We start from the raw sequence: 11,525 nt of genomic DNA on the forward strand, positions 1-11,525 counted from the left end.
AGTGTACAAAGCCAACGTTCTTTGAGCAATATTGCGAGGCTCAAGTCTCCGGATTATGAACGTCCCTCAAGCGCTTGGAGCAGCCAGTCCTCGCAGTCTCTACGACGGATAGATCGACAAACGTCAGGTGATCTGAGGTCAGCTTCAAGACTTGGCGAGGCCAGTGCGCAGGACGCTAAGAATGCGCAACCCACCCTCCCGAGCACTGATGCGGCTGGGACCACAGCAGTCATCGCAGGCGCGCCGAACTACGATCCGGTCCGTGGTGAAGGCAAAGTTCGCCGCCGGTCCAGCATGGCGGAAACCTTTGTAAGTTGTCTTCATGCTGACAAGCCCGCTTTTTCAACTGCTAACTGTCATCTCTAGGAGGCATTGGGCGAAGCTCAGGGCTCGTCCGTATCGCCCTCGCGCCCACCGAGCGTGCGCAAACGACAGAGTATGCAGATCCTGGATTTGCAGACGCAGCTTGAACAGCTTGCGGCACAAAACTCATTGCTTGAATTTTCCAGAGCAAAGGCCGAAGAGACCCTACAGGCTACCCAAAGTCAGCGCCAAGTTGACGAGCAGGTGGTACAAGAAGAGATTGGAGCACGTGACCGCGAGATTTACAAGAGAGACATTGACATTGCCCAACTCAAGGATACGCTCAAGCGATTACAGGAAGAGATTGCACGTCTGAAAGAGCTCAACAACTCACTGACAGAATCCAATCGCAATCTCACCAACGATGCCAACACGCGGTACGCCCAGCTTCAAGCAGAGAACCGCAGTCTCATTGAAGAGGCCAATGCACGATACGCACAAATGGAGGCCGAAAAGCAGGCCCTGATCAACGAAGCTAACGAAAAGTATGGAAACCTTCAATCTGAAGGGCAGATGGTTCACGAGCAATGGCAAACCTCGCAACGAGAATTGGAACAGCTCCGCCTGCAGCACCAGAGAATGCAAGAAGGGTTGGCGGACGCAGTCCGCGATGAAATTGGGGAGGCGCTTGACCAGCGCAAGGCTGAGATTGATCGCCTGACGACAGAGCTCGATGCCGCACGCGAGGAAATCAAGACTCTGCAGAAGGAGATTCTGGCTGCCAAGAAGCCCAGTGAAAGCTTCCTTACCGTTCGCGATGAGGATTACTTTGACAGCGCATGTCAGCAGCTGTGCCAGCATGTGCAGCAGTGGGTGCTGCGATTCTCCAAGTTCTCTGACACTCGCGCATGTCGTTTATCGTCGGAGATTCAAGCCGATACCAGATTGGACCAGGCGACTCGCAAGAAGATCGACACCCGTCTAGACAATGCCGTCCTCGATGGTTCGGATGTCGACGCACTGCTTTCGGATCGCGTCAGGCGACGAGACGTCTTCATGGCAGTTACGATGACCATGATCTGGGAGTACGTGTTCACAAGGTACCTGTTTGGTATGGACAGAGAACAGCGACAGAAGCTCAAGGGGCTGGAGAAGACGCTATCAGAAGTCGGCCCACCACGCGCTGTAGCCCAGTGGCGAGCTATCACACTTACCCTGCTCTCGAGGAGGGAGCCATTTGTGAAGCAGCGCGCTCAAGACACGGAGGCTGTTGTACACGAGATTTACAGCACACTCACGACGCTTCTTCCGCCACCGTCAAATATGCAAAAGCAGATTCAAGAGTCTCTGCGCAACGTCATGCGCTTAGCTGTTGACCTGTCGATTGAGATGCGCACCCAGCGCGCAGAGTACGTTATGCTACCGCCACTGCAGCCAGAGTACGACACCAACGGTGACCTCGTTGCGAAGGTCACGTTCAACGCCTCGCTCATGAACGAACGATCGGGCGAGACGACGTCCAATGACGAACTCCAAGCACGCGGTGCGATTGTCAAGATTGTACTCTTCCCTCTCGTCGTCAAGAAGGGCGACGATTTTGGTGAGGGCGAGGACGAGATTGTGGTGTGTCCTGCCCAAGTACTAGTACAAGGGTCGAGGGCCAAGAAGATGGCAAGGGTGGCGAGCGGTGCCATGTCCATTAATCGTCCGGACTCGAGGGGAAGCCGTATCAGCCGCGTCACTAGTGTTGCTCCACCTGAGAGCACCATCATGGACTATGAGAAGCCGGGAAGTAATATGTTTTAGACCCCCGGCAGATGATTTTTTGTTTTTATGATTTTATTTTTCTTTGTCATCCTATCATTGCATGCGTATGGACTTTTTCGGATTTGGCGTTTGGCATGTTACCCATCATTATCCATCGAATGACTTTTTCCTTATGTTTGAATTTCTGGATTTTGGATGGTCAAGTTTTATACCAGTATTGTTTTGCGGCGGATGTGTACGTCTAGTGATTGTAGGTTATATCCGGAGCTTGAGAATACGGCAGATAATGATCATTCTTCAACTTCAATCTTGATATCCTTATCCGTAACTTTGGAGACCTCGATACCTAGCTGATGAACTGTCAATATTGGCAACACATGTGTCGGGTGTACGTCGGTTCGACTTCCTCGGCTGTCCTTTCAGCTCAAGGCACGTTAGCCCTGTTTTAGTCAACCCCGCTTCCTTCCCCCCTTAGCGAAGCTATTCGAGCTGCTCCTTTCCACCGTAGCCAAGCAACCTCCAGCAGCTCCCTCCCATACTAGGCAAAGGCCAATTTAAGGCGCACCGACACCATGTAAGACGCCCAACGGTCGCTGTGATCAACACAGCTTACTACATACTCTCTCCTTTTTTTCCCCTACCAGTCAAGCCATCTGTTGCTATCCAAAGCCAGCCACAATGCCGATTCGAAGCGAGTGGAGTCTTGCACGCGAGGGTACGTGTCATGAAGACATTCAACTGTCGTCATAAGTAGTGATTGAAACATATCAATTGACATGGTCGTTCAGGAATCACCCGCGATACCTTGGTGAACCTACTCAAGCTAACGGCCTTTAATCCTGCACTTACACTGCCAATCTTTTTGCTCGCACGCTACACGCAGCAAGGTAGCTCGCTTGCATCTCAGCACTCTAATGCATTCAAGCACTTGAAGACGCTGCTTGGCCTGGGATTGTTCAACACAGCCAGTACTTGGCTGAGCAACCGCACCATCAACAATTGGACTAGCGACAAGTATGACTGGGATCGCGAGGTTGTCGTTGTGACGGGTGGGAGTGATGGAATTGGCAAGATTGTCGTGCAGCTGCTTGCTGAGAAGGGGATTAAAGTCGCTGTGCTGGATGTACAGGACTTGACGTACGAAGGTATGTCTGGCGTACCAATTAGTTTCTTTACCTTTAACTGCAAGGAGAAAGAAGAAGAAGACATGTGATACTAACAACCTTTTCAGCTCCTCCATCCGTCAGCTTCTTCAAATGCGACCTTTCCTCTCCAAAGGCCATCGCCGAAACCGCCTCCTCGATCCGCGCCGCCCTCGGCAACCCCACAATCCTCATCAACAACGCCGGCGTTGCCCGCGGCAAAAACATCCTCGAATCCACGGAAAAAGACATCAACCTCACCTTCCGCGTCAACGCGATGAGCCACTACTACCTCGCCCAGCAGTTCCTCCCCCACATGATCAGCACGAACCACGGCATGATCGTCACTGTCGCCTCCATCGCCGCCTACGTCCCCGCCCCCAACATGGTCGACTACTGCTCCTCCAAAGCCGCCGCCCTCACATTCCACGAGGGCCTCTCCGCCGAACTCGTAAATACCTACAAAGCCCCCAAAGTCCGCACCGTGGCTGTTTGCCAGGGCTACACGCGCACTGCCCTGTTCGAAGGCTTCAATCCCAATGGCGCTCTATACCCGGAGACGGTGGCTGAGGCGATTGTTAAAGCCGTGCTGAGTGGCAAGAGTCAGCATGTTGTGCTGCCCGAGAATGTGTGGGGTGTGCTGCCGAAGCTTAGGGGATTCCCGCTTTGGATGCAGTATGGGGTTCGGAAGAGGTTGGGCGGGTTGATGAAGGACTGGAAGGGTAGGCAGGTTGTGCAGCCGAGTGAGGTCGGGGAGGAGGGCGGGGAGAAGAAGGTGGATGAGAGTACGGTATTTGTGGGTAAGGAGTAAATAGGGGGGTTGGTTATGTGTATAAATTGGGTTGTTGGCGGGGAAGCCGGGGGCCTTTTTTGGGTCAGGGTTTTGTGTGAGGGGTGTGGTTGGAGAGGGGGAGAGGGTGTGTGGTAGTGTATTTTGCTTTTTTTCTTGCTCTCTGCCTAGGTAGTTTTGTTATCTATATCCAATCCGCGGTTCTATCGTGTTTTTTTCTCTCTTCTTCTCATTTCAATGATTTGTGGAATGAACGGCTTTCCCGTTGCTCTGTTCAAGTTGATAGTAAAGTCAAGGGTATCTAGTATTGTATGCTTCTGCATCTTCGCCTTGGAACTCCCCATGCAAAGACTAGTCTCAAAGGGCAAAATCGTTCGTCTAGTAAACTGGTACGGTTCCCAACACATTACCCTAGACAACCTTTTTTCTTCTCGAAAAGGCGTAGTACGTACATGTGCTCATCTTCGTAGCCTGAATGGTACTTGTCAAATAGGGGCTTTCAACGAAGTAAATGAGTGGTGATTGGGATGATTAGGTACATGGCGACATTCCTGTTTGCCTTGAGGCGTGGGGGGTGTATGATGTGATTGGCTTGGGAAACTGGGGTACTTTTTGGGGGAGTATAATAGATTCCAGAGACATGTGTATTGGGGGTTGAAAAGAAGTGAGACTCTGAGAGTATGTAGTTGGAATTAGCAAAGGGGGGTTTTTTGGATTGGGAGGAATTTTACGTGGCTAGATGTGCTTTCGAAGACACAAAAAAATATAGATTGAGTTAAATGACGATGCATAGACTGCTACGTTTTTTACTTGTGAAATTTGCGAGAATCGGCTGCCTCTTCCTTGTGTTCGACTGTGAGAGAGCGGACTTGTCGACTCGCCTTGTTTTGTATACACCTCTTCCTTACTATTTATCTTCAAGTTTGACCTGTTTTGAAGTACAAGCGTGCTCGCTACGAAAACAACAAGGGATATAAGGGTAATCTGCGAGAGAGAAAGCTCGGTCTACGGGATCACAGAGATAATAAGTTTGATATACTCGCTTCGTCCTATTTAAGTTTAAAAAGATATGCCGTGAAAGACCTACAGATATAATCTTACATAGCCAGTTTTACGCCCACAGAAACAGTCACTGCAAGTCGTCGTAGTCGTGGAGACATAATGAAAAGAATTGATTAGGATAATATTTATGTTAGGTTGTCCATGTCCTGAGAGGTGAAGTGGGTAGTATCTCCTTGCACCAGCATGTAAGTGGGTGAATTATTCTTGGAAATTTCACTGCCTAGAGGTTAGAGGCCAGTCCTATCTTGAAGGTGCCATGGGGAACCAATGGTGCACTGATATCGCTGCGATCACGCTGTTGGCTTGTGTAGTCCCGCATTCTACTCAAATAATTTGTCTAGGCGAATGAAGCAGAAATAGAAAACAAGTGCTGTCATGGCGTTTCCTTATCTTTATTGCGTAGATTCTGGTAGGCCCATACTTACTAGTTGATAGACCTTGTCCAACTGCGCAGCAAACGTTCCTACTAACAGGAATGACGTGGAGCAAGTCCCTTAACGCTACAGCTGTGACGAGTTTTCAAGTAGAGCGAACGGATACTTCCTTCCCGCTAGATGTCTGCCTCGTGTTCGAGAATCCACGATAAGCCCCCTTGAGTCACGTAGATCCATCACACCACTTCCTCAAACGCCAAAAGAGGCTAAGAGGACATTACCACCAAGCATCGACTATCATCCCTATGCTCATCAGCAGGGCAAACGTACAGTTATATCACTGTGAAACAACCTGCGAAATTGACGTCAAAAGGTCACCCATTTGCGTTGCTATCACAACCATCATCATTCTATCATCGCCAATCTATTTCCTTCTCCAGTAACCCAGCCCTAGCTCCCCATCGCCCTCCCAAATGACCCCTGAACAACAGCTCTTCGCATCTTGAAACCTTTCGAAAAATGCCTCGCGCTATCATACATATTTGCCAACAAAAAAAAACTCATCAAATAAACCGGACCTTGATAAAGCAACCTCCCTTCCGCTCGGATATCTCTCGGGAAATCTGCAAGGTGCAATGTCATTGTCCCAATATTCCACATAAGGTATAGCGTACAGACGGATAAGCAATGCGGCTCGACGCCTCCGCGGTTAGTGTACTATTACGGTCGGAAGCGAACGTATGTCTGACGGGGCGATTAGAGGTGCCAAGGCCCGAGAGATATCCGGCCGTTTGGGAACGTGTGAGTGCATGTGTCAATGGCATCGTACGAAGAAGGCGTGGGAAGGGTTTTCATTTGCTGATAGAGAAATAGTGAGAATTATATATGAAGGGAGGGAGAGAACGAGTGGTTTTGGTTTTTTGCATCAGCAGGTTTCCAAGGTGGTTTTCTAGCATCTCCTTCTCGAGTATCTTGGATAAAACTGGGAACATATCAACACTTGAATCTTTTATTTTATTTTTCTGGTATCTTTTACATTTAAAAACGACTCCTTCGATATAGGACCCTCGATTGGTCCCCAAACTACACCCACCATGGCCACAGAAGGCATTCGATTCCCAGCATCAAGGGACTTTGCTAATGCTCCCTCGCACTCTCCCTATAACGACAACGACGCTGTCTCCGAGAGAACGACTGTCGAACCCCTCCACCGAGCTCCAACAGCCGACGATCTCGTCAACCTCCCCACACGTATCCTATCCAACGATGCCGCTCTCGAAGAATACACACAAGAAACAGTCTCAGGACAAATAGTGCGAGAAGTGCGATCCAATGCCGGCAAGGTGGAAAAGTACGACTTGGTCACGTTCGTCGTGGACGACAAGGAGAACCCCAAGAACTGGAGCAAGGCGTTCAAGTGGTGGTGCACAATGTGTGTCGCCCTGACGTGTTTCGTCGTGGCGTTCAACTCTGCAGTCGTCACAGCCGACCTCGAAGGCGTGAGTGCTGAGTTTGGAGTCAGCGAGGAAGTGGCTCTGCTCACTATTACGCTTTTCGTCGTGGGATTTGGTGTTGGCCCTATGGCTTTTGCGCCTGCGTCGGAGATCTGGGGCAGGAGGCCTGTATACACTGTTACACTCGCACTCGCCGTCATCTTCACGATTCCTGGTGCCGTCGCAAAGAACATCGGTACTTTGTTGGTAACCCGATTCATTGCCGGTGTGGCTTTCTCGGCGCCCATGACACTTGTGGGCGGTACATTGGCGGATATGTGGAGGTCAGAAGAGAGAGGTGTACCCATGGCTGTGTTTTCAGCAGCTCCTTTCTGTGGACCAGGTGTTGGTCCCCTAGTTGGCGGCTACCTCGGTACAGCTGGTGGCTGGCGCTGGCTCTACTGGATTCAGCTTATCCTCAGTGGTATCGTATGGATCTTGATCTCATTCACCGTCCCGGAGACGTATGCGCCCAAGATTCTTGCGAATAGGGCAAAGAAGATGCGCAAGGAAACTGGCGACGACAAGTACGTCACGGAACAAGACCTCGATATGCGACCTTTCAGCCAGCGCCTCCAGCTTTTCCTCCTGCGACCATTTCAGCTGCTCTTCCGCGAACTCATCGTCTTCTTGATCTCCTTGTACATGTCCGTACTATACGGTCTTTTGTATATGTTCTTCGTCGCCTACCCTATTGTCTATCAGAAGGGCAAAGGTTGGGGCGCGGGACCGACTGGCCTAATGTTTATTCCACTCATCTGTGGTGTTTTCCTCTCCGCTGCATGCGCGCCCCTCGTCAACAAGCATTACCTCAAGCTCTCGGAAAAGTACAACGGTCGCCCACCGGCGGAAGTACGTTTGATTCCTATGATGTGCTCATGCTGGTTTATTCCGATTGGTGTCTTCATCTTCGCTTGGACCAGCTACAAAGACCTCCACTGGGCTGGCCCTGCATTTGGAGGTGGAGCGGTCGGTTTTGGCTTCATCTTCCTTTACAATGCGGCAAACAACTATCTCGTCGATTCATACCAACACCAGGCAGCTTCCGCGCTAGCCGCCAAAACATTCCTGCGTAGCTTCTGGGGTGCCGCGGTCGTTCTATTCACAAATCAGATGTACGACCGCCTTGGAGACCAATGGGCAAGTTCTTTGATCGCTTTCATCGGTCTTGCTTGCTGTGCAATCCCCTTTGTGTTTTACTTTTACGGCGCAAGGATCCGGGCTCACTCGCACTACGCATATAGTGAGGAGGCCGAGAACAAGGGTGAGAAGCAGGTTGCGTAAGTGGCGATTAAGAAAGGTGGTGCGGGTACGTCACGTGACGACATAATGCATTGTCTGGCGCGAGTAGTGTTTGGCTGTAAGAGATACCTTTTTCTGTTGCATTGTCTGGCGTTTGGAAGGATTGTATCGGGTACAATCCTCTTTGCATGTATTTAGCATTCAAAAATCATCCATACTCAATCGTTATCTTCGTTCCTGTCTTCGTGTTGCACCCCTTGGCTGAGAGGTGGTAAAACTGTGAGTGAAGACTCATGGGCCAGCAAACTCTATAATTTGACGCGTGGATCTTGGAGTGCGGTGATGTCATATGCGAGGGTGATGGTGAGGATCTTGTCGAGGAAGATTTGGGTGCGAGCCAGCGTCAAGCCGCGTGACTGGCTGTGATGGATGCCAGCCGGCGATCCTGAAGTTACCGGAGTGGGGCTTCAGCGAGCGGAAAGCCCGAACGAACAACACTCCACCAAGCGCGCCTATCCGGCCCATCTTGACTTTCCACGACTTTCCCCCGAGCTTCGACCATGGACGAACTCAAAGACCAGCATAACTCACATGCGCCAAATGGATTTAGTATGCAAGACACGCCACCACGAGCTGATGTGGATGAGATCTTGAGACGGAAGCGGAAAGCGAGAGAGTACAAGGTACGCTATTCGGATGCGTCGTGTGTGCAGAGCATAGGAGTGGAGCGCATGGAAGAGCAAAAGATATGGAAAAGAGGAGGTCGCGATGGCTGCTAGATGTTAGCACCGGGAGTCGCAAGCAGATGGCCTCTCTGGTTTACCGAATTGGGCTATACGACCCGGCGCATTCTGGCCTGTTAGGAACCACGGCCCCACGGAGATGCGCTGACTCTTGATTCTTCTACAGGCTTGTTATCCGTGTCGACAACGAAAGGTCAAATGCGACCAAAACGTGCCATGCAAGACGTGTGTTGTTCGCGAACATCCTGAACTATGTACCTATCACCCACCCAGCGAGTCGCACCCGCCTGCGAAACGAATAAACCTTGCCGTCGGACAGAGCAACGGACACGACTTTTCCAATGGCCTAGTTCATATACATGGCGGTACTGTCACACTGCCACGAGAGGTGCGCACATGAGTACAAAGGGGAATGAGACGCAGGCTGACCGTGGCAGGACTGGGAGCGCATTTGTGGCAAACTGCAGCAGGCTGAGAAGTCGCTCAACGACCTGAAGAACGCTGTAGGCAGTGTCGCAGAAATACCGCCGCCAGTGAATGGCTTCTCTCCGGGAGATGGATCTGGAAACACACCTTTGGCCGCTGCTGCGCCCATGGACGGCGAACAAAGCCACGTTCGAACGCAAGGGATACACACGCGCAACGACATCACTGGTCAAACAATACACATCGGGCCCAGCTCAGTCCCGGCTCTCGTCATGGCTTTGGGAAGGGGGGACACGCAATGGGCGCCGGGAGTGCAGGATTTGTTAGGCAAGAAAAGCATGTTGCCAATATTTGGGCTGGACAACGAAAGCGCTACATATCCGTTTGTCGATCTATGGGGGCTGCCTCACGGATCGATACTACGCGCACAAGAGCTGGCCAATGCCTTGCCGAGCGACTCTGAATGTCTGAGTTTCTTCCGGAGTTATCGCGAAACCGCACACGCGGTCTATCCTGCCGTGGCCGATATTGAAGCCATCGAGTCCGATCTTTTACTCTTCCTGATCAACCGCGCAAGTTCCCAGGGCAACAACGGCGTAACCGACCAACAGATCCACGGCAAAGACCTCCACTGGATCGGTCTTGTTTTTGCGATATTGGCATCAGGATGTCAATGTTCCAGCCTTACAAGGAGGGAACGGGAGCTGACCTCGCAAGTCTATGTATGCTGCAGCTTCGAGTGCTTACGCTTCACCAACTTTTTGTCACACGCGAACATCGAAAACATACAAACCCTCCTTATTCTTGGAAACGTCATCTCGAACAACATGAATGCTGGGGTCGCTTGGAGTCTGATGGGCTTGACTGTTCGCCTTTCCCAGACACTAGGATTACACCGACAATGCCCACCATCAACTCCAATGCAACAGAAGGTCATTCGGAGCAAGGTGTGGTGGGCACTACTTTGGCAAGACTCGCTACTTTCTGTCTCATACGACAGGGCTTCGTCGACTACTACCATCGATCACACGGTACCAATGAGCCAGCACACGGCACCAGGCACAAGAACATATGTCGAGAGCATGTATCGCTTGTGCAAAGTAGGTCTCGACATTGTGCGCGAGCGTCAACGGCCACAAAACTCGCACGATGCTTTGATGAGGATCACCGAGCATCGGAACGAGCTTCAAGAAATCATGATAGACGCAGCAGACTATCTGAAAGACTCGAGGAGATGCCGGTCTATGCGAGATCAACTGGAGCACTGGGCATTGTATCTCCACATTTCATATGTCACCTCGGAGCTGTGTCGACCAGCCATCAGTCCAGCCACAGCCAATTTTGACCTTTCGAAGACACTGCGCAAGACATGCATCGACAGTTTGACCAATACTGTTGAGGCTTTTCTCGGCCTTCAAAACATGACGCCATTTGCAACACGATCGTGGTCTGCCGTGCACCGCTCTCTCAGCTCAGCCCTTTTGCTTGGGATTCTCGGTGAGCATAATCGTAATGAACGTGCACGAGGACTTTTGCAGAACGTGATACAAGTCCTCACGGATGTTACCAAGGACGTCGATCCTGCTGAGCTCGCGACGCCTATCACAAGATCTGTCTCGGCGCTTGAGCGGCTGCTCAGTATCACATCAACGCACACACGCAAGACCAGCGAGACTGGCTCGCAAGCATCGCCCACTATGCACGTCTTTACGGCGCAAGACATCAACAACGCACTGAGTAACGACAATGAAAATATGTTTTCCCAGTCTCCACTGCTCGGTTTGGAGCTGGACTCTTCTCCATATGCTCTCATGGAGAGCATTGTATGGGGCGCGCAAAAGTCGCCGTAAGAACAGGTGCGGGGGGAGGATGTATTGGCAAGCAAAGGCGATTCATGATACCCAAATAGGCTTAAAGGCGGCAACCCGGGATGGAGCGGGCGATGGATATCGCAACATCCCTGGCTTCTTTTTTTGTTTTTTCTTGCTCCTATGTTGATCTAACGGTAAAAAAAAGCGACGAAGTAATCTTTTTGTATAGTTTTTGCAGTAGCGATGGGACAGGCACTATGAAAGTGTATTTTCTGGGAATGACGGACGGATCGGCGTACAGAGGTAATGAAATGAATAATTAAAATGATTGGCACCAGTGCTTTACTGGCTCTACGCCTACGTACGATGATG

The 11,525-nt window shown here is 50.9% G+C and overlaps 4 protein-coding genes across 4 annotated transcripts; all 4 read left to right on the plus strand.

The window, feature by feature from the left end:
• Positions 1 to 181: 181 nt before the first annotated feature.
• COCMIDRAFT_31345 (uncharacterized protein) lies at positions 182 to 2,109 on the plus strand (the record flags this gene model as incomplete). Its single annotated transcript, XM_007683925.1, has 3 exons — positions 182 to 309; positions 367 to 436; positions 535 to 2,109. The coding sequence occupies 3 exons, from the start codon at positions 182 to 184 to the stop codon at positions 2,107 to 2,109; spliced, it is 1,773 nt and encodes a 590-aa protein (XP_007682115.1).
• Positions 2,110 to 2,748: 639 nt separating this feature from the next.
• On the plus strand, positions 2,749 to 4,023 carry COCMIDRAFT_79480 (uncharacterized protein; the record flags this gene model as incomplete). The annotated part of the gene is made up of 3 exons (XM_007683976.1): positions 2,749 to 2,785; positions 2,859 to 3,215; positions 3,302 to 4,023. The coding sequence occupies 3 exons, from the start codon at positions 2,749 to 2,751 to the stop codon at positions 4,021 to 4,023; spliced, it is 1,116 nt and encodes a 371-aa protein (XP_007682166.1).
• Positions 4,024 to 6,532: 2,509 nt separating this feature from the next.
• On the plus strand, positions 6,533 to 8,215 carry COCMIDRAFT_21191 (uncharacterized protein; the record flags this gene model as incomplete). The annotated part of the gene is made up of 1 exon (XM_007683889.1): positions 6,533 to 8,215. One exon carries the CDS (start codon positions 6,533 to 6,535, stop codon positions 8,213 to 8,215), a length of 1,683 nt encoding a protein of 560 aa, XP_007682079.1.
• A 518-nt stretch (positions 8,216 to 8,733) lies between these two features.
• COCMIDRAFT_79614 (uncharacterized protein) lies at positions 8,734 to 11,192 on the plus strand (the record flags this gene model as incomplete). The annotated part of the gene is made up of 3 exons (XM_007683977.1): positions 8,734 to 8,856; positions 9,083 to 9,304; positions 9,354 to 11,192. The coding sequence occupies 3 exons, from the start codon at positions 8,734 to 8,736 to the stop codon at positions 11,190 to 11,192; spliced, it is 2,184 nt and encodes a 727-aa protein (XP_007682167.1).
• Between the last annotated feature and the right edge of the window lie 333 nt (positions 11,193 to 11,525).

The sequence above is a fragment of the Bipolaris oryzae genome (assembly GCF_000523455.1).
Source record: "Bipolaris oryzae ATCC 44560 unplaced genomic scaffold scaffold_0, whole genome shotgun sequence".
NCBI lineage: Eukaryota > Fungi > Ascomycota > Dothideomycetes > Pleosporales > Pleosporaceae > Bipolaris > Bipolaris oryzae.